Source organism: Tamandua tetradactyla, chromosome 2 (assembly GCF_023851605.1).
Source record: "Tamandua tetradactyla isolate mTamTet1 chromosome 2, mTamTet1.pri, whole genome shotgun sequence".
Lineage (NCBI taxonomy): Eukaryota > Metazoa > Chordata > Mammalia > Pilosa > Myrmecophagidae > Tamandua > Tamandua tetradactyla.
In genome coordinates, this window is record NC_135328.1 from 199,345,166 (window position 1) to 199,371,646 (window position 26,481).

The 26,481-nt window shown below is 40.7% G+C and overlaps 1 protein-coding gene and 1 long non-coding RNA gene across 2 annotated transcripts in view; one reads left to right on the top strand and one right to left on the bottom strand.

Moving 5' to 3' along the window:
- Positions 1 to 16: 16 nt before the first annotated feature.
- On the top strand, positions 17 to 25,641 carry GPN2 (GPN-loop GTPase 2). The gene is made up of 5 exons (XM_077150702.1): positions 17 to 616; positions 1,186 to 1,342; positions 3,447 to 3,607; positions 20,114 to 20,244; positions 22,458 to 25,641. The coding sequence occupies exons 1-5, from the start codon at positions 206 to 208 to the stop codon at positions 22,528 to 22,530; spliced, it is 933 nt and encodes a 310-aa protein (XP_077006817.1). The 5' UTR covers positions 17 to 205; the 3' UTR covers positions 22,531 to 25,641.
- Positions 22,789 to 26,481, bottom strand: part of LOC143674663 (uncharacterized) — an 8,592-nt gene continuing 4,899 nt past the window's right edge. Inside the window, exon 4 of the long non-coding RNA XR_013171147.1 lies at positions 22,789 to 25,580. This is a non-coding gene — a long non-coding RNA (uncharacterized LOC143674663). The remainder of the gene's footprint in view (positions 25,581 to 26,481) is intronic.

Genomic DNA, 26,481 nt, shown 5'->3' on the forward strand with positions numbered 1-26,481 from the left:
TCCGACGTCGTCCGGAAGTCGAGCGCTGACCTCGGTCAGTTCCGGGAGGTTTGCTGGCTTTAGTGGCGGTTTTGCTTTACGTGATCCCCGGGCCTCACCGTTAGCCCTCACTGAGGTGCACGTTGAAGATCCTCCGCCCTGGGGTCTGTTTCCGGCCCATTTTTCCGCTGAGCTTCCCGGCTTTTCACGGGGCTGTGTTTCATCCATGGCGGGGACCGCCCCGACCACGGCCTTCGGACAGGCGGTGATCGGTCCGCCGGGATCTGGGAAGACCACGTACTGCCTGGGCATGAGTGAATTCCTGCGCGCGCTGGGCCGTCGCGTGGCTGTGGTGAACTTGGACCCGGCCAACGAGGGGCTGCCGTACGAGTGCGCCGTGGACGTGGGCGAGCTGGTAGGACTGGCGGACGTGATGGACGCGTTGCGGCTAGGGCCCAACGGCGGCCTGCTTTACTGCATGGAATACCTGGAGGCCAACTTGGACTGGCTGCGTGCCAAGCTTGATCCCCTCCGTGGCCATTACTTTCTCTTCGATTGCCCCGGCCAGGTGGAGCTCTGCACGCACCACGGCGCCCTACGCAGCATCTTCTCTCAGATGGCGCAGTGGGACCTCAGGGTGCGTCTTGGGTCCGGGAGACCCGTTATACAGATGGAGGAACTAAGGTTTAGGGGGGAGGTTGTGTGTCACGCCCACGTCAAAATGAGGTAGGGGCTGAGTCATTTTGGAGTAAAATGTATTGTGTTCAGGGCTCTGTCCTGACTGGTTGTGTGGTCCTGTGTAAGTTGGTTCCCCTCTCTGAAGTTCAGTTTCCTCATTTGTAAAATAGATATGTTAATACTCAACTTGGGATTTTTAGAAGTATAGAAGGGGTTATGTGTAAAGTGGCACAATGGTTGTCATTGTGAGTTAGCGGGCAAATAAGTGCAAATAATGGAGTCAGGTGCAGTGGGAAGTGAGCCAGTTGTCCACTGAGAGGCTCAGTGCTAGATATCTTTTAAGAAAAAAATGCCCCATATCCTCTGGAAGAAGACTAGGGTGGCTGTTAGCATGAAACAAGCAGGAGTAGACTAATGGGGAAGATTTGCCTTTGTCCTCAGGAACCCCCGCTATCTGATGGCATGACATAAGACCTAATATTCTTGGCCTCCCCAGACAAAATCTCATTTTGTCTCTTTCTCTCCCAGCTGACTGCAGTCCACTTGGTAGATTCTCATTACTGCACAGACCCAGCCAAGTTCATTTCAGTATTGTGTACCTCCCTGGCCACCATGCTGCATGTGGAGCTACCCCACATCAACCTCCTTTCCAAGATGGACCTCATTGAGCACTATGGGAAGCTGGGTAAGGGCTTCTGAGTCTGTCAGAAAGTGGCTGGCTAGGATTGAGGCAGATTTCTGCTGAAGCCTTAACAATGGTAGTCTTAGGCAGGTCCTGACCCTTGCCTGTTTATTTTGTGTTACTCTTTGTCAGTTAGAGCTACAGATGGTGATATGTATTACGATGAAATTTAAAAAGGGGGATGTGACAGCGAGTGGCTGGGAGTGAGGGACTGCTCTCGAAAGCAGTGACATCTGAGGTAAAAGCTGAAGATGCTGAGAAGGAGCCAGCCAAGGACTGTAGTGGTAGGGGAAAAGCCTCTTAAGCAGGAAATAACTTTCTGTGTTTTAAGAAAAGGGGGGAAAAAGAGTCCAGATTAGCTAAGATAGTGGTCAGGAAAGTGATAGGAAATGAGGGTCAGAAAGGTAGACAATGGCCAGACAATGTACTTTTTAAACACAGAGGAAAGCCACTGATGAATATTAAGCAAGGGAGTGGTATGATCTGTAAAGATCATTTTGACTGCTTTGTAAAGAATGGATTGAAAGGAGTAAACGTGAAAGCAAAGATCAATTAAAAGGTTTTTGCAGCAGCCCAATCATGTGTAGTGGGCATGAGGAGAAATGGATATATTCAAAACCTAAACAGGAAGTAGAATTGGCAAGACTTCCTAGGGATTGGACATTATGGGTAAAAGAGCAAGAGGAATTAGGGATGATTCTCAGGTTTCTGACCAAGCCAGTGGATAGGCGTGGGTGCTCTTTGTCAAAGGAGGGAAAACTAAGGATTCCAAATGCTGGCTGTTACAAGATAGGGCAGTTGCCTAGGGGGCCCTCAGCCAGCTTTTTATTTTTCCTGCCGAATTAGTGCTCTCCTAAGCTGGGGGCATCAGTACCCTAGCTAGCATCACTGGCCACAAAGAAACCTAGAGAAGAGCAACTAAAATGACCAAGCATAAGCAGGGAGGGAGGTTATTAGGAAAGTGATGAATCAGGAGCCTTGTCCAGGGAGACCAACTGGCTGACAGCCAGGACATAGAGGCACATCAACACTGTGAAGGGACCACTGCAGCACAGCATCTTGGTCCATCTTTTGGCAAGCTCAGAAACCGCATTTTCTCTGTACCCAAATTTGCAGTTCTCTTTAGCCCTTCTCCCTGTCACGGTCTCCAACCCAGATAGCTATATGGTGGTCCTTTCTAGCTCCGACTCTTACTAGTCATTCTCACAAAAGACTTATTTGCAAACCAGATGAAGAAACCAAGGCCCAGAGACATTACATGAACTACTCAAAGTCATGCACACAACTAATAAGTTAGCTGAGATGCAATCCAAATCTAAGTGTATCTGGCTCCATATTGTCATTTCTCAGAACCGTACCTTTCAGGCAATCTAGGAAGTTTTTGTTGGGGTGCACAGGACACCTTCATTCTTGAACCTTCGTTCTTAATTTCTGATTAATAGTTTGCTTATTGAGCTTGGAGGTAGGGCACAGGAAGTGAGTTATCTATAACAGCCTGATTCCCCATCTTACTTTGAAACAGATCTACCAAGCAGCCTAAGTGCTTGCATGATCTGAGCAGAAATGGACTGCCAGGAGAGGGACCCCACTTTCTTCTGATGGGAAGTTCGTAGAATTGAATCAGGGACCTCAGAATCTTTTCTCTTCATTTTGTATTAAGAAGAAACGAGCCCAGAAAGGGAAGTTATCTACCCAAGAGACCATCCTGGATACTAAATGTATCATTCATGCTATTTGACCAGCATTTATGAAGTCTTTCCACTACATGTGCAGGCCTGGGGGTACTACTTGACTGTGAGCTCCTTAAGGAGGAAACCATGTTCCCTGCTTTGGTTCTAGCACCAAGCATGATTCTTGATCCATGATCGTTATCATCATTTCTGCCATTGATTAAATATTTTTTGTACCAGACACTATACCACCCCTGAGGTGAAATACCTGCCCATATAGCTAGTAAATAACAGAGCCAGTATTCTCTCCTTATTCACCTCATTTTATTGCCTCAACAAATATTTGTTGAATGAAACCAAAGAAAGAAAGTATGGTCTCTGTTGTCAGGATTTTGACCCAATGCCATCTACTCCTGAGCACTGATTTCTCTCCTTAGCCTTCAACCTGGACTTCTACACAGAGGTTCTGGACCTCTCCTACCTGCTGGACCACCTAGCTTCTGACCGTTTCTTCCGCCACTACCGCCAGCTCAACAAAAAACTGGTGCAGCTCATTGAAGACTACAGCCTGGTCTCCTTCATCCCTCTCAACATCCAGGTACTGGGGACCAGGAGGCCTCTTCTTGGTTGTAGGCTCTGATAGTATCTAGGACCTCACCAAGCCAAGGGTACCAGAAGCTTTGAGGGCACAAACGGTGGTCTTTGCTCTGTTCAACGCAGAACAAAGGTATGTGTCCTTTAGTTTCAGGGCCAGTGATTATGGGGGGCAGAATTTCAACAAAGGAGTTGGACCAGACTTCTGATCCCATCTATTTTGTAATACTGGGTCCTCTTTACACACATTCCCTCCTCAGTGTGAAAATGGTTGAGTTCAGAAATTCATCAGCAAGGGAATTGACCTGAGGTGTCTCTTTAAAAAAACATCTTCAAGATGGGTAACCTCCTATTGACTTCAAGATGGGTAACCTTCTTCAAGATGGGTAACCTCCTATTGACTTTTTTTTTTTCAATTTTTACTAGAGAAATTGTGGGTTTATAGAACAATCACGCATAAAATACAGGATTCCCATATACCAACCTGTTATTTTTTAACTCTTTGCATTGGTGTGGTATATTTGTTACGACCAGTGAAACTTTATTTTTGTTTTATTTTTAATTGCCTTATTTTTAAAATATAAAATGTATTTCATAGCATCACGTTACTCTTTTTTTTTTAAGTTTCCAAATAACTTTATGTTTAACATTACGCTCAAATTGGTGCTCAACTCATCTGCTTCCTACCGTGCACCCTGCAGAGATAAAAACCAGGGAGACCCAGGTACATGTTAGAATCCTTTTTACAGTGGCTAACCTTGAAGTAACTTGTCTCCCTTTCTAGTGTCACACCATTCTCTTCTGAAAAGAGTAGATTGAACCCTCTGACATTAATCATAAAAACTACCACTTAATGAAAGCAGGCACTATACTAAGGATTCTACATATATTACCTGGATCTGTCCTTCACACCATCTGATTTGTATACTATTCCTTTTTTTAAATTTTTATTGTGGTAATATATATACAAATAATATTTCCCATTTTAACCACTCTCAAGTATACGATTTAGTGGTAATAGTTATATTCACAGTTTTTCTGTCATCATCATTTGATATTATTAAAACTCTTCCATCATCTCAACAGAAACACTGCACCCTTAAGTATTAACTCCCCATTCCCCACCCCTACCCCTGCCATTGTTAACCTGGAATTTACATTCTGTTTTATGAATTTGCATATTTTAGTTATTTCATATGAACAAGATCAAACGATATTTGTTCTTTTGTGTCTGGCTTATTTCATTTAGTCTTCAACGTTAACAGGTATCATAGCCTGTGTCAAAACATCATTCCTTTTTATGGCTAAATAATACTCCATTGTATAGATAGATCACATTTTGTTTATCCATTCATCCGTTGATAGACACTAGGGTTCCTTCCATCTTTTGGCTTTTGTGAGTAATGCTCCTTTGAGCATTAATATGTAAATATCTGAGTCCCTGCTTGTAATGCATTTGGATATATACCTAGAAGTAAAATTGCCAGACCATATGCTAATTCTATATTTAACATTCTGAAGAAACCCAAACTATTTTCCACAATGGCTGCACCATTTTACATTCCTACCAACAATGTACAAGGGTTCCTATTTCTCTGTGTCCTTGCAAACATTTGTTATTTTCCATTTTTAAAGTAATAGCCTTTCTCGTGGGTGTGACATGATACCTTCTTGTGGTCTTAATTTGCATTTCTCTTATGACTAATGATATGGAACATCTTTTTCCTGTATTTATTGACAATTTGTTTATTTTCTTTGGAGCTGTGTCCATTCAAGTCTTTGACTCATTTTTTTTTTAACTTTTTTATTGTATAGTATAACATATATACAAAGCAATGGTTTTCAAAGCACTCTTCAACAGGTGGTTACAGGACAGATCCCAGAGTTTGTCATGGGTTACCTTACAATGCTCATGTTTTTCCCTCTAGCTGCTCCAGAATATAGGAGGCTAGAGGGCTTAAGTGTTTTTTTATCATCACAATCGACTTTTTTTCCTTCATTTTTTTTGTGAAAAATAACATATATACAAAAAAGCTATAAATTTCAAAGCACAGCACCCCAATTAGTTGTAGAACATATTTCAGAGTTTAACACAATTTTAGGTTTTTACTTCTAGCTGCTCTAAAATACTGGAGACTAAAAGAGATATCAATTTAATGATTCAGCGTTCATATTCATTTGTTAAATCCTGTCTTCTATATATAACTCCACCATCACCTTTGATCTTTCCATCCCTCTCTTTAGGGGTGTTTGGGCTGTGGCAATTCTAAATTTTTCATATTAGAAGGGTCTTTCATTAATATGGGGTCAGGAAATGGAACTATCTTATGTTCTGGAGAGGCTGGGCTCTTTGGCCCATTTTTAAATTAGGTCTTTTGTCATTGAGTTGAAGGAATTCTTTATCTAGTCTGGATATTAAACCCTTATCAGATAGATGTTTTCTCAGAATTTTCTCCCATTTTGTAGGTTGTCTTTTCACTTTATTGATAATATCATTTGATACACAAAAGTTTTTTTTAATTTATTTTTTATATTTATTAATCTTTGTGATACACAGAAGTTTTTAATTTTAATGAGGTCCGGTTTATTTGTTTTTTCTTTTGTTGCTTATGCTTTTTGTGTAAAGTCTTAAAAATCCATTATCTGATATAAGGTCCTGAAGGTATTCCCTTATGTTTTCATTTAGAAATTTTATACTTTTAGTTCTGCATTTAGGTCTTTGATCCATTCTGAGATAATTTTTTTTTTTTTTTTAAAGTATTTTGTTTATTTTATTATTTTTTGTTTGTTTGTTTGTTTTTTACATGGGCTGGGGCCGGGAATCGAACCGGGGTCCTCCGGCATGGCAGGCAAGCACTCTTGCCCACTGAGCCACCGCGGCCCGCCGATAATTTTTTTTATATGGTGGGAGGTAGGCGTCCTCTTTCATTCTTTTGCTTGTGAATATCCAGTTTTCCCAGCACCAGTTAATGAAGAGATCATTCTTTTCCCATGGAGTAGACATATCACCTCTGTCAAAAATCACCTGGTGAATGTTTCTTGAAGATGATTGTATAATGATATAGCTTTCGCAATGTGACTGTGATTGTGAAAACCCTGTGTCTGATGCTCCTTTTATCTACCTTATTGACAGATGAGTAAAATATATGGATTAAAAATAAATAAATAATAGGGGGAACAAATGTTTAAATAAAATTAAATTAAAAATTAAATTAAAAATAAAATAAAGTAAATGAAATACTAGTGGTCAATGAAAGGGAAAGTTAAGAGGTATGGTATGTATTTTTTTTTCTGTTTTCTTTTTATTTCTTTTTCTGAATTGATTGATGCAAATGTTCTAAGAAACGATCATGATGATGAACATTAAAAAAAAGAAAAGAAAACATTCCTGCCAATCCTGAAGAACGCTTAGGACATTATATACAATTCTGCAAAGGTTCCATGTACTAGGGTAACTTTCCAGAAACCTACAACCTCCAGGTGGGTCTCTGGACCAGATAAGTCCTGAAATGCAGAGTACCCAGTCTCTCCAGATCATCAACTAGTTCCATCCCCCTATTCCCTAGTATCAACAATCCCTTCCAACATGAGAAGTTAGAATGGGCATGGCCCAAATACTCCTGAAGAGTGGGAGAAAGATCAAAGTTGATGGTGAAGTTATACAGAGAAGGTAGGGTTTAACAAATTAACATGATTGCTGAATCTTTATATTGATGTTTTTAGTCTGCAGTATATTAGAGCAGCTAGAAGTAAAAACGTAAAATTGTGAAATTGTAACCCATATCGAACTCTGAAATCTGTTCTACAACTAATTGTTGTGATGTGCTTTGAAATTTATTGCTTTTTTGTATATGTTATTTTTCACACACAAAAAAGTCAATTGTGATGATAAATGAAAAAAAGTTGTAAGCTCTTACAGAAGTCACATTTACTCTTGAGCTTCAAGTGTTATTTCTAAATCCTGAAATGCTTTGCTGTTTGTATAACCTAGTAGTTTCTTAGAACTTTTTAAGTATGGGTGTAACACCTAAGACTCAGAATTAAAGTGTATGCCATATAACAAAATGTAAAAAAAAAAGAAGTCTGAGATTAAAATAAAAGTGTATTTAAAACAAAACAAAACAAAACAAAAAAATCAACTGGCAATAAAATGCTTACCAAGATGGTGGAGTGAGATGCCTCAGGGTTCTCTCCTTCTACAGAAGCTTTGAACAACCAGCAAGAATTGGCAGAAACATTTTTCTAAAAGCACCAGAAAATAAAGGATTGCAGTAACAGAGTGAGTACCAAATTGAGAAAAAGACCGCTTAAAAGCAGTAGGATCTTGTGGTATCCCAGCTGGCCCCTGGCCCCTCACCAGCTCCATGTGGAGCTGGCCCACATTCCCAGTACACATCCCCAGTTCTGGTTCCAGACGGAGCACAGTAGCTCTCGTGCACATACTGGGAGCATGTGTGTCTGCTGTCCCAGAATTTGTCCTGCGTGTAGAAGAAGGCTCACCAAAAGCTGTAGGAGATCAGTCAAGTGTTACTACCTGGGGCAAAGGATTGCTGACTCTAGGACATGTAGTTTCCTGCCTGGGACTGTCAGGAAACTGTTTCCTAGAGAAGAGGGAACATGCTGAACCATGTGTGGGAATTTCTAGGTTCACAAGCCCATGTATAAGACAAGAGGCATTCTCAGGATTAGGAAGGCTCTATACATTGCCATGGATCTACTCTCTACCTTCTGTATGGATAAGCCCTGAGGGAGAGGAGTTGCACAGGTCAGTCAGCAAAGAGTGGGAAACCTGTTTTCTTTTTATCCTGTTTTGTTGTTGTTAGCTCCTGGCATTCAAACACTAGTTTGTCATGGGCTACCATATGATCCTCTCATATTTTTCCTTCTAGTGCTCCAGAATATAGGAGGCTAGAGGGCTTAAATACTTTTTTATCATCACAATCAACTTTTTTTCCCTTTTTTTGTGAACAATAACATACATACAAAAAAAGCTATAAATTTCAAAGCACAGCACCACAATTAGTTGTCAAACATATTTCAAACTTTGACATGGGTTACAATTTCACAATTTTAGGTTTTTACTTCTAGTTACTCTAAAATACTGGAGACTAAAAGATACCAGTTTAATAATTCAGCATTCATATTCATTTGTTAAGTCCTATCTTCTGAGTATAATTCCACCTTCACCTTTGATCTTTCCATACCTCTCACTGAGGTTGTTTCAGCTATGGCAATTCTAGATTTTTTATATTGGAAGGGTCTGTCACTGATATGGGGTAGGGAGATGGAAACATCTGATGTTCTGGAGAGGCTGGGCTAGGTTTCAGGACTTCTCTGGACCAGGGACCCATCTGGAGGTTGTAGGTTTCTGGCAAGTTACTCTAGTGCCTGAAACCCTCATGGAATCTTATAAATTGCCCTGAGTGTTCTGCTGGATTGGTCTTGTATGGGAGTTGGCAGGTTATGATAGGTAGCAAGATCTCCCTGAAGCTTACATAAGAGCAACCTCCCGAGTATCCCCTCTACTCTACTTGAACTCTCTCTGCCACTGATACTTCATTAATTACACTTCTTTTCCCCCATTTGGTCAGGATGTAAAGTTGATCCCATGGTGCTAGGTCTAGATTCATTCCTGGGAGTCCTCTCCCACGTCACCAGGGAGACTTTCACCTCTGGATGTCATATCCCACATAAGGGAGAGGGCAATGATTTCACTCCCAGAGTTTGGCTTAGAGAGACTGAGGCCACATCTGAGCAACAACAGAGGTCCTCCAGAAGTAACTCTTAGGCATGCCTATATAGTCTAAGCGTCTATGCTACCTACATAAGCTTGACAAGAGTAAGCCTTATGATCAAGGAAATGGCCTATTGATTTGGATGTCCCTAAAGTTTGACACAGGGCGGGCCACGGTGGCTCAGCAGGCAAGAATGCTTGCCTGCCATGCCAGAGGACCCGGGTTCGATTCCTGGTGCTTGCCCATGTAAAAAATAATAATAATAATAAATAAATAAATAAAAAGTTTGACACAGTATCAGGGGATTCCCTGATGGTAAGGTTTAATAGTTCCATAGTCTTTCTCTCCTCCTTCAGGGTACTTTGCCAATACTTTTTGATTATCTGCTTAATATACTCTAGGATTTTTCCAGGCATTACAATAATCTATACAGGATTAAAGTATCTCTTTCTCATTCTGTGCTCTCTGTATTTCATTTGTTCATATAAGCTATACAGATAGGTTGGATTGGATCGTGCACTACAGAAAATTTCAGTTCCAGATCAAATAAACCTTTCTTCTGTTGGTCTCAAAGAGTATGTATGGTTCTGAAATATAGAGATCGTCTTCCTTACCTCTATGTTCTAAATTATTTTAACCGCAACCTGTTCAGCTTTGTTCTTACCTCTAAATATCAGATTATATATAAAACAATCTCTTAAAATCCAGAAATAATAATCACCACTCTGGACTTAATGTGTCTGCTCTAAAAGTTTACAGTCTAGGCCCCTGTTTTCTTATAAGCATTTTCTAAAGGTGACCCTAACATTTTTAGTTTTTTGTTTCTGGCTTATTTTGTCTCACCAAATGTCCCACACGTTCATTCACATCGTTGCATGCCTCACGACATTGTTCCTGTTTGTAGCTGCACAGCCTTTGTTCATAAGTATACATCATCGTTTGCCATTCTTCTTCTCCATCACTGCAGCCTTCAGCCACCCGCATTCATTGGGAAGCAGGTAGAGGGCCCAAAGTCCACAGTCTATCAACATTCTAAATTCTAAATCATTTCATTGTTCCCAAGAGACAGAAAACCACTAAACACATCCTCACCAAATAGAAAATGTAAACCTCCTCTTAACTCTTGTCCCTCACCCCATTATTTACTTCAGCTGTTGCTCTGGTAATGCTGATGGTTTCCTTTTGGACATAGCTCATAGCATGCAATGGCGGTTTTCCCCAATACCCTGGACTTGAACACTCTTTATACAACAATCTTATCTTTGAAGTAATTCTTATAAGAGCTCATTCATATTTCTAGTGTGAGTCAGTGGGACACGTAGGTCTGTACAACCCCTTTCAATCTTGTTCATCTTCAATATGGTGATGTTACTTCTAGACCCACTAGAGAATCACCTTCGCTCCTATCTATTCCCTTACATTGAAGTTCAACCTCATTAGCTAACGGTTCACCCATCTCTTCCTGTCTTGTATGATGTCTTTACATTTAAAGTCTATTTTGTCTGATATTAGTACAGCTACTCCTGCTTTCTTTTGGTTACAACTGGCGTGGAAGATCTTTTTCCATCCTTTCACTTTCAATCTATTTGTATACTTGTGTCTAAGATGAGTCTCTTGTAAACAGCATATAGCTGGATTATGTTTCTTAATCCATTCTTCCAGTCTGTATCTTTTCATTGGTAAGTTTAGTCCATTAACATTAAAAGTTATTACTGAAAAAGGCATTTCTTGATTCCACCATCTTATCTTTTTTATTTTATTTGTCAGATCTATATATTCTTTTCCCTCTTACTCTTTGTATTCTTTATGTTACCCTTAGTGCTACTCTTCAATTCTGTGCCCTCCTCCAGACCTCCTTCTCCTGTCTTTTTTTTTTTTTCCAGCTGGCATAACTCCTTTTAGTATTTCTCTTAGGGCCAGTCTCTTGATGACAAATTCTTTCAGGACTTCTTTGTCTGTGAAAACTTTAATCTCTCCCTCACTTTTAAAGGACAATTTGGCTAGGTATAGAATTCTTGGCTGGAAGTCTTTCTCTTTCAGGATCTTGAATATATCATACCACTGCCTTCTTGCTTCCAGGGTGCTAGTTGAGTAGTCTGAACTCAATCTTATTTGATTTCCCTTGTATGTGGTAGATTGTTTTTCTCTTGCCACTTTCAGGATTTTCTGCTTCTCTTCAACATTTGACAGGCTGATTAGTATGTGCCTTGGGGAAGGCTTGTTTGGATTTATTCTGTTTGGAATTCTTTGGGTTTCTTTGACTTGTATATTAAGTCCTTTATGAGGGATGGGAAGTTTTCCCCCATTATATCCTCAACTACTCTTCCTAGCCCTTTACTCCTCTCTTCTCCTTCTGGGACACCAATGATTCTTATATTTGTGTGCTTTGTTTTGTCTGTCATTTCCCTGAGTTCCCATTGAATTTTTTCCGTCTTTTTTGCCATTAGCTGTTTTGAGTCTTCGGAGTCAATTATCCTGTCCTCTATATTACTTATTCTTTCATCTGTCTCTTCAAATCTGGTGTTGTGTGCCTCTGTTATGTTTTTTATTTGGTCAACAGTCTTCAGTCTCTGTAATTTCACTATTTTTCTATTTATTCTTTCAAATTCCTCTTTGTGCTCTTCTACTGTCTTCTTGATCTCCTTTATGTTATTTGCTATCCTGCTTATTTTATTAAGTAGAGTTGTATGAACTTCTTTGATTAGTTGTTCCAATGTCTTTGTCTCCTTAGGTGTTTTAATTTGGTCATTAGGCAGGGCGATATCTGTCTGCATTGTGATATGCGTAGTGATCTTCTGCTGTCTTCGTCACATGTAGATATCTTGTTAATTTACTTTGGAAGTTGATTTCTTTCAGTAGTCTAAGGCCTTGTGTTTGCGGGATGGTTGTACAGCAAGAAGCAGGGCACAGGGTGGAGCACTGAGTAAGGTGATTTGTTTCAGGGCAGGTATGGGTGCAGGTTGGGGATGTTACACTGATGCTTGTGAACATGGGCACCCAGCAGCCAGGGAGGATGTAGCTGTGCGAGTGCACTGGTCTGGGGAACATAATCCTGGTGTGTGCTGTCTAAGGCATGGGGCCCTTTGTGCACTTGCATAAAGTTGCAGCAGTTCGGCGTTATGACTTTGTGGATTGGGGGCAGATGTGACCTGGCTGTGCCGGTCGGCACTTTCTCAGAGCTGGGGAGTGAGGCTGAGGGCTTTGCACATGCGCAGTTCTAGGACTGCTGTAGTGTGCAGTTCCTAGAGCTGAATGATGTGATTGGGGGCCTGAGCGCGTGCATGGGCCTGGGAGTGCCATAAATGGATGCGCTGAGCTCAGGGAGGATGGGTTGAGGCTGTGCGACACTATGTGTAGGGGAAGGGGTATAGCCTAAGTATGGAGTTAGTGCCCATAACTTTTATTCGCTGGCAACAGCCTGCAGGGAACAGGGAGTGGGAGGTAGTGCTTGGGAGGGATGCAGGAGAGGTGGGTTGGGCTGCAATTGTGGTGGCGGTGGGAGGCAGGTACATGCACTTGGAGCTGATGGGGTGGGGGCACCCAGATCGTGGGGAATGGGAGTGGGTGAGAGGGTTCAGTGGCGTGGGGTGTGGGGTGTGGGGTGAGTCGCCAGTCACGGAGCTGTCTTGCTGAGGGTAGTGCACCCAGGGAATGCTGCCTGGCTTACTTCCTAGTCTCGTGCTCCCATCCGTGGACTCCGCCACTCCATGTCTCCTCGCCAGGCTATGCTCTAGCTTTCTGCCTTTTAGTTCCTCAGCCTCTGCAACCAGGGCCGTCACATGTGGGGCAGAAGGCTCTCCAGGTTCAGATGCACTCCAAAATGCTGCTTCAATCACACTCCTGTCCCTTCTCTAACTTTTCTGTGGAGCAGGGCTAATCTCAAGCTACTCTAGTTGGCCATCTTCCCGGAAGTCCCTATTTATTTATTTTTAACCCATGTGTTTTACTCATCTGCCCATAACCATAGATGAAAGGAACATCAGACACAAGGTTTTCACAATCATGCAGTCACATTGCGAAAGCTATATCATTATCCATCATCTTCAAGAAACATGGCCACTGTTTCTTTCAATAAATAAAAAGAAAAAGAGACTGACTAAAGAGACAATAACAACTAAATGCAATACATGATTTTGGACTGTATAATAATGGAGGAGAAAAGGCCCCAAAAGACATCATTGGGGCATAGGAGAAAATTGGATGTAAGTTTTATATCAATGTAACATTTCTTGAATTTGATAACTATACTAAGAGTGATTACATAAGTGAATATCCTTGCTTTTAAGGAAAGTACATACAAGTAGTAAGTATTTAGGAACATGATATATACAACATAGTCTCAAGTGTTTAGAAAATAGGTAGGTAGATAGGTGGGTGGCTGGGTGGATGGAATGACTGGGTGAGGAGGTATGTTGGAGATTTTCACGTGGATTTTTTATTCCTTTTTTCTCCTTTTTTTTTTTTGCATGGTCACGCACTGGGAATTGAACCCAAACCCGGGTGTTCTAGTTTGCTAGCTGCCAGAATGCAATGTACCAGAAACGGAATGGTTTTTAAAAAGAGGAATTTAATAAGTTGCTAGTTTACAGTTCTAAGGCTGAGAAAATGTCCCGATTTAAACAAGTCTATAGAAATGTCCAATCTAAGGCATCCAGGGAAAGATACCTTGGTTCAAGAAGGCCGATGAAGTTCAGGGTTTCTCTCTCAAGTGAGAAGTCACATGGTGAACATAGTCAGAGTTTCTCTCTCTCATCTGGAAAGGCACATGGTGAACACAGCATCATCTGCTAGCTTTCTCTCCTGGCTTCCAGTTTCATGAAGCTCCCCACGAGGCGTTTTCCTTCTTCATTTTCATAGGTTGCTGGCTGGTGCACTCTGCTTCATGGTGCTACAGCATTCTCTGCTCTCTCCGAATCTCTTGCTCTCTCCAATATGTTTCCTCCTTTATAGGACTCCAGAAACTAATCAAGACTCACCTGAAGACAATATTTGGAAATGATATATCAGATAAAGTTCTAGTATCCAGAATATATAGATATGGTTCAACTCAACAACAAAAAGACAGACAACCCAATTACAAAATGGGCAAAAGACATGAACAGACACTTCTCAGAAGAGGAAATAGAAATGGCCAAAAGGCACATGAAAAGATGCTCAACTTCCCTGGCTATTAGGGAAATGCAAAGCAAAACCACAGTGAGATATCATCTCACACCCACCAGAATGGCCATTATCAATAAAACAGCAAATGACAAGTGCTGGAGAGGATGTGGAGAAAGAGATAACTTATCCACTAACTTATCCACTGTTGGTGGAAATGTCAAATGGTACAACCACTGTGGAAGGCAGTTTGGCAGTTCCTCAGGAAGCTAAGTATAGAATTGCCATATTATTCGGCAATACCATTGCTAGGTATCTACTCCGAGGACATGAGGGCAAGAACTGAAATGGACATTTGCACACCAGTGTTTATAGCAGCATTATTTACAATTGCAAAGAGATGGAAACAGCCAAAATGTCCATCAACAGACGAATGGCTAAGCAAGCAGTGGTATATACATACGATGGAATATTATGCAGCTGTAAGACAGAATAAAGTCATGAAGCATGTAACAACATGGATGGACCTTAAGGACATTATGCTGAGTGAGATTAGCCAGAAACAAAGGGATAAATATTGTGGTCTCACTGATATGAACTGACATTAGTGAATGAACTTGGAGAATTTCAGTTGGTAACAGAGACCATCAGGAGATAGAAATAGGGTATATATTGGGTAATTGGAGCTGAACGGATACAGACAGTGCAACAGGACTGATGGTAAAAATTCAGAAATGGATAGCACAATACTACCTAACTGTAATACAATAATGTTAGAACACTGAATGAAGCTGAATGTGAGAATGATAGAGGGAGGAGGCATGGGGGGGGCACAAATGAAATCAGAAGGGAAGATAGACAATAAAAACTGAGATGGTGGGTGGGCCACGGTGGCTCAACAGGCAAGAATGCTTGCCTGCCATGCCAGAGGACCCAGGTTCAATTCCCAGTGCCTGCCCATGTTAAAAAAAAAGTTAAAAAACTGAGATGGTATGTATAATCTAGGAATGCCTAGAGTGTATAATGATAGTGACTAAATGTGCAAATTTTAAAATGTTTCTGCATGAGGAAGAACAAAGGAATGTCAGTAATGCAGGGTGTTGAAAATAGATGGTAATTAATATTTTAAAACTTTAATGTATGTGTGAAACAAGCAAAAAATATTTATTGGTACAAAATTTATGTTTTGACTAGTGCACTTCCTAATATAACTTATGTGGACAGCTTAATCAAACACCATAGTACTTGAAACCTTGTGTAGGGCATGGGATTTTATAGGTTTGTCCAGAGTGATGCCCAGATAAATCCCAGAGCGATTTGAACAGAGAATAGGGAAGTATTTGCAGAGTCCCGTAGGAGGAATGGTGAGAAAGGGGGAAAATTCAACTTCCCCAAGTGGAGAATACTTGATGTTCTCACAGGCAGTGGGGACAGCTAAAGCAATAGGCCGAGCCTCCAATCTTGGGGGTTGTTCAGATGAAACTTAATCCCACAAAGGATAGGCTAAGCCTACTTAAAATTAGGTCTAAGAGTCACCCCCAAGAGAACCTCTTCTGTTGCTCAGATGTGGCCTCTCTCTTGGCCGACACAGCAAGCAAACTCACTGTCCTCCCCCTCTCTACGTGGGACATGACTCCCAGGGGTCTGGAGCTTCCTGGCAACGTGGGACAGAAATCCTAGAATGAGCTGGAACTCAGCATTAAGGGATTGAGAATATCTTCTCGACCAAAAGGGGGAAGAGGAAAATGAGACAAAATAGAGTGTCAGTGGCTGAGAAATTCCAAGCAGAGTTGAGAGGTTATCCTGGAGGTTATTCTTACGCATTAAATAGACATCAACTGTTTAGTTAAGGTGTAATGGAGAGGCTGGGGGGAGCTGCCTGAAAATGTGGAGCTTTGCTCCGGTGGCCGTGTTTCTTGAAGATAATTGTATGATCATATGGCTGTCGCAGTGTGACTGTGGTTGTGAGATCCTTGTGTCTAATGCTCCTTTTGTCTACCTTATTGATGGACAAGTAAAACGTATGGATTAAAAATAAATAAATAATAGGGGGAACAAATGTTAAAATAAATTTAGGAGATTGAAATGCTGGTGATTGGTGAGGGAGGGGTAAGAAGTATGGTATGTATGAATTTTTTTCTGTTTTCTTTTTCTTTTTCTGAATTGATGCAGATGTTTTAAGAAATGATCATGATGAATATACAACTATGTGATGATAGTGTGAGCTATTGATTATATAACAAGAATGGAATGATCATATGATAAGATAGTTTATGTTTGTATGTGGTTTTGTATCATAAATAAAAAATAAATTGATTAAAAAAAAAATACCCACCCAAATGGGTGGAAACATGCCTCCATCTAATCCAGTTTAACAACCACTCTTAATTAAATCACTTCTCCAGGGAAATTATCTAATTATAGTTTTCAAACATACAGTACTGAATAGGGGTTAGAAGAAACGGCTGCCTTTACAAAATGGGATTAGGATTAAAACATGGCTTTTCTAGGGTACGTACATCCTTTCAAACGAGCACACCGAGTCTCCGGCATGGCAGGCAAGAACTCTGCCTGCTGAGCCACCGTGGCCCACCCTTTATATTCTTTTTACATCTGTCCTATAAGTTTGAAATTGTTTCAAAATAAAACGTTTATATTCAATAAAAACCAGTTGGCCATAGATGTGAGTGTTTATTTCTGATCCTTCAATTCTGTACCATTGGTCTTTATATGTCTGTCCTCGTGCCAGTACCATACTGTTTTGATTACTGTCACTTTGAATTTCTTTCAGCGGTGTTGTATAATTTTCTGTATACAAGTCCTTTACATCTTTGGTTAAATTTATTCCTGGATATTTGAATCTTTTTGTTGCTATTATAATTGGAATTGTTTTCTTGATTTCCTTTTTGAAAATTGTTCATTTGCTGGTGTATAGAAATATCACTGATTTTTGAGTGTTAATCATGAATCCCACCACCTTGCAGAATTCCTTTATTAGCTTTCTTGTGAATTCTTTGGGATTTTTTACACATAGGATCATGTCAGCTGTAAGTAGAGAAAGCATCTTCCTTTCCAAATTTGGATACCTTTTATTTATTTTTCTTGCTTAATTTCTCTGGCTAGTACTTCCAGTGTGGTGTTGAATAGCGACGAAGGTAAGTATCCTTGACTTGTTCCTGATCTTAGGAAGAAAGCTTTCCGTCTTTTACCACGGAGTATGATGTTATTTGTAGATTCTTCATATATGACCTGTATTATGTTGAGGACTTTTCCTTCTGTTCCAAGTTTGCTGAGTGTTTTTATCAAAAAGAGGTGCTGAATTTTGTCAAATGCCTTTTTTGTGTCTATTGATATAATCATGTGGGGGTTTTTTTTCCTTCATTCTATTATATAGGTTGATTTTCTTTTGTTGAACAACTACCCTTGCATACCTGGGATAAATCCCACTTGGTCATGGTATATAATCCTTTTAATGTGATATTGGATTTGGCTTGCTAGTATATTGTTGAGGATTTTTGTTTCTGCATTCATAAGGGATATTCTGTAATTTACTTATAATGACTTTTTCTGGCTTTCCAATTAGTTAATACTGGCCTCATAGAATGAGTTAGGAAGTGTTCCCACCTTTTCAGTATTTTGGAAGAATATGAGCAGAATTGATGGTAATTCTTTGAATATTTGGTAAAATTCACAAGTGAAGCCATCTGGCTCTTGACCTTTTTCTGTTGGGAGGCTTTTGGTTAATTCTGTCTCTTTACTTGTCATTGGTCAGTTGGGTCTTTTATTTCTTCTTGAGTCAGTTTAGGTAATTTGCATGTTTCTAGGAATTGTCCATTTCATTGGGGTGTCTAATTAACAAATTTTTATAGCAAGCATTTGTTATAGTATCCTCTAATATTCCTTTTTATTACTGTAGGATTGGTAATAATGTTCCTCCTTTCATTTGTGATTTTAGCTATTTGCTTCTACTTTATTTTTCGTTTGTCTAGTTAAAGGTTTGCTGATTTTATTTATCTTTTTAAAGAACCAACTATTGGTTTTCATTGATTCTAACTATTTTTTTCTGGCTTCTATTTCATCTATCTCCACTCTGATCTTTTATTTCCTTCCTTCTGCTTGCTTTGGGTTTAGTTTGCTCTTTTTCTGGTTTCTTCAGGTGTGAGGCTAGGTTACTGATTTGAGGTCTTTCTTTTTTAATGTAAGCATTAGAGCCATAAATTTCCCACATATCACTGCTTTTGCTGTATCCCATAAGTTTTAATATGTTGCATTTTCATTTTCCTTCATCTCTAGATATTTCCTCATTTTCCTTGTGATATCTTCTTTCACCCATTGATAAGTGTACATTGTTTAATTTTCACGTTTGTGAATTTTCCAGGTCTCCTTCTGTTACTGATTTCTAGCTTCATTCCATTGTAGTTAGAGAAATTACTGTTTTAGTTTCCTTGGCTGCTCAAGCCAATACCATGCAATGGATTGGCTTAAACACTGGGAATTTATGAGTTCACATTTTGCAACTAAGAAAAAGTCTAAATCAAGGCATTTTAAAGTCAGTGCTTTATTCCCAAAGACAGACGTTTTGGGACTGGCTACTGGTGATCTTTGGTCCTAGGCTCCTCCTTATCACGTGGCAATGCACATAGCGGCTTCTCCTGACCTTTCTTTATTCTGGGTTCTCTTCACTGTCAACTTCTTGTTTCCGTGGCTTTCTCTCTCTGTCTGGATTTCATTCTGCTTATAAAGGATTCCACTAACAGGATTAAACTCCATCAAAAGGTCCTGTTTATGATGGTGTTCACACTCACAGTAACAGATTAAATTTAAGAACATGTTTTTCTGGGGTACATAGCTCCAGACCACCACAGATGCTTTTTATGATTGCAGCCTTTTTAAATTCACTGTGACCTGTTTTGTGTTTCCTACTGCTTTTAAGTTGCCCTTTACTTGACTTGATGCCCAGTTACTGTAACCCTTTAATTGTTTTCCAGAACTCTGAGAAAGATGGTTCTGCCAGTTTTTGTTAGTTATTTAAAGATTTTGTGGGGCCGCGGAATTCTGGAGCATCTCATTCTGCCATCTTGGTCAGAAATGATCTTTTAACAAACTGACAAATTCTGGGGCCATGACTAGAACCAGTTCCTATCCCTGGTTCCTCATCCCCAGTTCAGTACCCAGAGATCCTATGCTACCAACACCCTCTTAATGGACTGTTCTTATCACTATTAGATGGGTGATGAAACAGTGCTAGGTTGATTTACTCATATTCGATAGGTGTCTGCTATTAGCCAGGTACTGTGCCAGACTCTGGGGATACCTCAATAAATTGGTCCCTAACCTCAAGATAAACAGTCAAGTAGGAGAGGCAGATGAGTTATTAGGCATTTATTAGATGGTAAGATCAGAGTTACAATAGGGATAAACCCTGGGGACTGTTGGCGTGCCTAAGAGGAACTTATATGTTCTCATCAGGGTGGGTTGGTCATCAGGGAAGACGGAATTTGGCCAGGCTGCTGGGAGGGTGTAGAGGTACTCTAGATTGAGGAAGCTGCATGTACAAATGCATCATGAGACAAGACTGAAGGCTTTTATTTGGAGATTGTAAGCAGTTTGGTATAAACTGAGTTCCTCACACCTCTGTTATCACTCACGGAGCTGTTTCTGTTCTCCCTGCCCAGGACAAGGAGAGCATCCAGCGAGTTTTGCAAGCTGTGGACAAAGCCAATGGCTACTGCTTTGGGGTCCAAGAACAACGAAGCCTGGAGGCCATGATGTCTGCCGCAATGGGAGCCGACTTCCATTTCTCTTCGTATCCTTGCTCTCTAGCCTCACCCTTTTCCTGGCCATGGCCAAGAGGATGAGACCTGTGGCTCAGGGATGACCTCAGTCATTCCGTGACAGTCATTCATTATTCAAGGGTTTGGTCCTCAGAAAGCTTCATTCATTGTTCATGGAACCTGAGGATGAGGGTGGAAATTGATCAGAAAGAACAACACATATAGAGCCTGGAAATGAGAGGCCATTGGGCTTTTGGATAGAATGTATAGGGTTTACTTTGCCTGGTATATTGCATATGAAGGGGACAGGGAGATAGCGGGCATTCAGGGGAGGTAGGGAGCGCTTACTATGGAGAGCCTTAGTGCCCTTCTAAGCAGTTTGTAGTCTTTAGTTTGTGGGTAGGCAGCATAGTGTTAAACAAGGTATGACATGACCAATTGTACATTTTAGAAACACCTCTGAGTTTGGATAATGCTTTTAAAGGCTGTGATTGTGGGCAGGGGGATTTTTGCATTCTTTTTAGATAGAAGGGTGAAACACTTACAGTGAGAATAGAAAGAAGAGTGGATTGGGAACTATGAAGAGATAGAGTACAAGATTTAGGGTCTGTGTAGTTATGGGATAGATGGAGGAGGAGCAGAATTTAAATTACTAGCTTTCTGGGCTAGACAGTGGGATGGGTGGTTTGCTGTTCACTGAGACAAGAAAAGAAAGAGGATAGGCATGTTTGTCTTGGGGGTAGACAAGATGAGAATAGGTAGTAGGGGGTGCTATGTTTGAGTGGACTGTGGGACATTCAGAGATATCCAGGGCAGTTACCTTCACAACTGGTGCTGGGTTAGTGACCAGTGGGGTTGGAGCCAAGGGCATGGGTGGTGTTTCTCAGGCTATGTGTGAGGCAGGACAAGAAAGTTGAGGCCTTCTAGGCTGACAGTCTCAAAGAGATTTGGCATCTGAACAAAGAATGCTGGAGACAAAGGAAGCTCCCGAGTCTGAGTATAGAGGAAAAAAATTCCTACCAATTATCAGAGGACGGACAAGTTATAAATGATAGCATTAGAGTGTGCAGTGACTGATGAAGGTGCCAAGGAGCTGTCTCACACATGCAGTTAATGTTGGTAAATTTAACAGCATGTGCTAAGCAAACAAAAAGTGGGGGGTCAGCAATTTAAATAATACTGTATGTTTTGCACACTGTACATTACTTTGTGCATTCATACATACACAGAATTATGTTCACAAAACCATGTATACTGTAGTTAATGGGTGATTTAAGGAATTTTCAAGGGTAATTTTAACCATAACTATTTGTGATTTTAGACCCTACCCCCTTAAGGGTCTAAAATCCTTAAAGGAATAAGGTTCCACATCACTCTATAGTTAAGATAGGGATTGGTACAAAGAAGGAAACTGTCAGCTCTGCTGGGGGTGGGGGTAGGGGGTAAAGGAAGCTTCGTAGTGGTGTCCTATCTGGACATTAAGCCAGCCAGGTGTATAGGCTCCTTCAGCAAGGTCAGTCTTTTCCTTTTTGAATCTGGTTTTTGTCCTTCCTGCCTCATTTTTCTGCTGTCTCAGAGAGAGATAGAGATAGAAGCCCAAGCAGAAATTTGTTAATTTTTTGGAGCCCCTGTTACATTCCCTCCCTTGGCATAAAAAGTGAAGTCACGGGCAGGCCACGGTGGCTCAGCAGGCAGGAATGCTTGCCTGCAATGCCAGAGGACCTGTGTTCAATTCCCGGTCCCTGTCCATGTAAAAAATTAATAATAAAAAAAAAAAAGTGAAGTCACAAACACTTTTTGAGCTGAGCACCTACTGTGTGTCAGATGCCATGCTAGGCACTCCTTTATTGTCTCCTATAAGCCTCACAACAACTCTTAGAGATGTTTTACAAATGAGAACAAAAGAAGTGACAAAATCATGTTTTGAGCCCCTGCAGTCTGGTTCCAGGGCATATACCATGACACAGAGATGGAGGGTTAGCAGTCTCTGGATCCTCAGCAGTGTAGTCAAGAGGCAAATATAGAAGCATTTTGATTTGGATGCTTTGGTGGACTTCTTACACCTAAGAAGTATTCTTCTTACACCTTTAGCTGTGGCCTGAAGATATAATTATCAGGAAGGGAAGGATATGGGAGGACTATACCAGACATGGTTGAGGGGTGGGCATCCATGGAAGTCAGATCCTGCCCATAGCAGTTCCACATCCTCTGCCTTTGCTATCAGCCTTGACATGCTTTCCCTCAGCACGCTGGGCATCCAGGAGAAGTACATGGAGTCCTCAGACCAGTCAGTAGAGCAGGAAACCATGCAGCTGTAGCAAAAAGCTGGGCCCTGGAGGGCAGGACCACGGCCCTAGGAAAGTGGTGGTTCTTGGAGGACAGCAAGCAAACCAGCCAAGAGGAAATCCTCCCAGCCAAAACTGGGGGCCTGATGGGGGAACACTCAGCTTTGCAAAGGACTGCTGACCAAATAAGCCAGCCAAGGCCCCAAGCATAACACCCACTGCTCAGGGGTGCTCACAAGCTCTGGGCCCTGCCAGCAGGCTCACTGAGCATCAGCCCCATTCAGCCTCTGATGGAATGTACTATAACAATACAGTAGCTTATTTTCTACTTTTGGTGGCTTCCAAACTCTTCAACCATCCAGGCCCAGGGAGTTCGGGCAGAACAAGGGAATGTCACCTATTTCTTATTATAGGGTAGTATTTCCACTGTAGCACAGGATCATACTAGAAGATTGACACTCAGTTTCCAATCAAGTGCTTTTGTTAATCTCCAATTTTAACAGAGCCAGTCCTAGCCTTGAGCCTTCAGAGCAACACTTTCTAGCTAGATGTTAATGTATTTTATTTTCATTGTATTTATTTTACAATTGTATTCTATTTTTGGCAGTTGTTACTAGTTTTCCATTTTAGTGATTAAAAGTTTACTTTAAAAATAAAATTAACATTGTGAATGTAATTAATGCTACTACGTTGTACACTTAAAAATAAAGTGGCACATTTTGTTACATATATTTTACAATAAAAATTTTGTAATACAAAAATTAAAGTAACATAAAATGAATCATTTTAAATAAAATATTAAGTACATAATATGACAGTTACGAGGGTGTGGCAAAAATTGTCAGGACAGCTCAAACTTGGGAAATAACTAGTGTTTCCTTCCTTTGCACTTCTTGATCTGGTTAAGTATAGCTCATACTTTCAACCAATAGGTGGCAGCCCAGGCCCATTTTTGCAGTAAGGCCTGGAGGCAGAAGGTGACAGATGGCCTAGGGAAGGCTCATGTGCCAGTTTTCTTTGCAGATATTCGGGCTTGTTAATGCATGTGAAAGGCTTGGCAGTTTACAAAGTGCTTCCACACACATGGCTCTCATGTGATTCTTAGAGCAACCCCTAAAGATAGACAAAATGGGGAATATTACTAAGCCCCATTTTACAGTAGGAACCCAGAAAGATGAGTTTGAACTTCTGCTAACCTGGCATTCTTATAGCCCACTTTGCCGAATTCTTAATTGTTAGTCCCTCCTTTGCTATCCCACAGGATCTGTAGCCAACCAGGAGAAAGAATCTAGGTACCTGTAAAGCATTACTGAATCATAAATTGAGGAGGAAGGCAGGTCACTGGTGGTTTCAGCAGTTGGAGAATTCAGTTTAGCAACATCTCTTCTGAAGTAATATTGAGATGAGGGTGACTCTGAACTTTGTTTTCCATCTTTGGCAGCCAGAGCAGAAGACAGAAGAGCGACAGGCTCTGTGGAGGCTTCTATAGCTGGAATAGTATGAAAGCAGCTGACCTCAGCTTCCACGCCTGGTTGTACGAGGAATAATAAGTGGGTGCTGCCTCCACAGTCTCTTTCATCTGAGGAGTTCAAAGCACCTCACCCAGTTTAACATCCTGCACAGTAGGTGAGGAGTATCAATCAACTGAGCAGGCCAGGGAAACTGAGGCCAGGAGGCACAGTTTGGAGCTGTCTATGAGTCATCTGTGGGACCAAGAGCTGAAGCATCCTGACGCCCAGGCTACTGGACAAATCCCTCATCAGCTAGGTTATGAGGGTGGGTACTGTGTTTTTGAAAACAGTACCAATATTTGTGGTCATAGGTTTTGATGTTTACCCTACACGGAGGCCCCAGATCTCACCAAAGCAATCCAGGCGTGAGGGCTGAAAGGCGTCACCTAGAGCTTTATGGCCTCATTCCAAGCACCCTCAGCATTTATTCTCCACAGTCATAGAGTGGAGAAGGATGGAAACAATCCAAAACTTTATTTCCAGGCCTTGACAGAACAGCAAGGGTGTTTTGTGTTTCTTTGTGTTTTTTTTTTGGCTTTTGAAAAGGGAGAATTTATTAAGTTGCAAGTTTACAGTTCTAAAGCCATAAAAATGTCCAAATTAAAGCAAGGATATAGAAATGTCTAATCTACAGCATCCAGGGAAAGATACCTTGGTTCAAGAAGGACACTGACATTCAGGGTTTCTTTCTGAAATGGAAAGGCAGATGGCAAACACAGCGACAGCTAGCTTTCTCTCCAGATTTTTTGTTTTATGAGGCTCCCTCAGGGGTATTTTTCTTCTCATCTCCAAAGGTGTCTGGCTGTGTGGGCTCTGGTGATTCTTATGGCTCTCTAGCATTTTCCAAAATGTTTCCTCTTTTTTTAAATTAATTAAAAAAATTTTTTTTAAATACCAAAAAACACCAAACGCAAACATTCTTATCTTTTGATCATTCCGTTCTACATATATAATCAGTAATTCACAATATCATCACATAGCTGCATATTCATCATCATGATCATTTCTTGGAATATTTGCATCTATTCAGAAAAAGAAACAAAAACAAAACCGAAAAAAATTCATACATACCATACTCCTTACCCCTCCCTTTCATTGAGCACTAGCATTTCAATCTAAATTTAATTTGTTCCCCCTATTATTTATTTTTATTCCATAAGTTTTACTCATCTGTCGATAAGGTAGATAAGAGGAACATCAGACAGAGGTTTTCACAATCACACAGTCACATTGTGAAAGCTATATCATTATACACTCATCTTCAAGAAACATGTCTACTAGAACACAGCTCTACATTTTCAGGCAGTTCCCTCCAGCGTCTCCATTACATCTACAGCAAGGGTGTTTTATTCCCCAGGAAATGTAGCTTCTGTCCACCTCCCACTGATACCAAAATGAATCTCTATTCCCCTGTGCACATACTGACAGGGACAGCACCATGCAGAAAGGGAGAGACATCTGGGTTCCAGGTGAGGCCAGTTCAGGTTGAAACACATAGGCTGAGAGAAAGAGCATCCACCAATATGGTTGGCATGTGGTAGCCGTTCTTAAGGTTTCCTTTCTTTTCCTTGCCTGATAAAAATAGAAAGGTAAAAGATTTGTTAAAAAGAAAAATAAGTCACTTATAATTCTGTAGCAGAAATAATAATTAGTATTTATAATCTATAATAAACTTTCTATATAAATGTATCAATATATTTTGTGTATTTTCTTTCAGTCTTATTTTTCTGTCCATACAAAGGGATGATATAATTATAAAAGTGGGATAGTTCGTAATTGTGACTTGCTTTTTTCAGTTAACATCATTCTGTGTAGTTAAAAATACCAAGACCTTTTCATGTTTATTCTGTGGTATGGCTATGACATTGTTTACCTCTCTAGACTTCCATGGTTATTGCCAATTTTTTGCTGTTGTGAATAGTGCTGTGAGTACTATCTTTGTACCTAATCTTTGTGTGAATCTCTGATTTTTTTCCTTATGAGAAAGTCCTAAGAGTGAAAGAACTGACATTTTCCAGGTTCTGGATTCATATTGCCCAAGTGCTTTCCAGAAAGTGCTACTTTTTACTGTCCCCAACAGTATGTGAAGGTGTCCATGTCACCCCCGGACCTCACTTGGCAATTTTAAACAACTTCTGGAGAGAAGAAACCAAAATGACTCTGAGTGCCTTAGAATGGAACTTACTGATCATCTCTGCTAACCACTGCCATTAGTATATAGGCAATTCTTGGCTCTGATTTAGAGACCCCTAACAGTTGGGAGGTAGCATCTCTACCTTATCAGAGGCCACTGGTAACTGGAAAGGCTTCCAACCTAGACAGGTTTAGGTGTGAGGGTAACAAATTCATTCTGCTCTCAGCTATTTCTGAATTAGCAAAATGCAGAATGCTGAGAATAAGAAGCATTAGGGCCTGTGGGAAGGAGGAAAGGAGAGTAGATTTTAGGGGTTCTCTGTCCCTTGTTAATGCTATT

Bases quoted from the DNA above. Each gene is read 5' to 3' on its own strand.
- GPN2 (XM_077150702.1), top strand. From the start codon at position 206: ATGGCGGGGACCGCCCCGACCACGGCCTTCGGACAGGCGGTGATCGGT. The intron at 617-1,185 runs GTGCGTCTTGGG...TTTCTCTCCCAG, and splicing joins TGGCGCAGTGGGACCTCAGG to CTGACTGCAGTCCACTTGGT. The intron at 3,608-20,113 runs GTACTGGGGACC...CTCCCTGCCCAG, and splicing joins TCATCCCTCTCAACATCCAG to GACAAGGAGAGCATCCAGCG.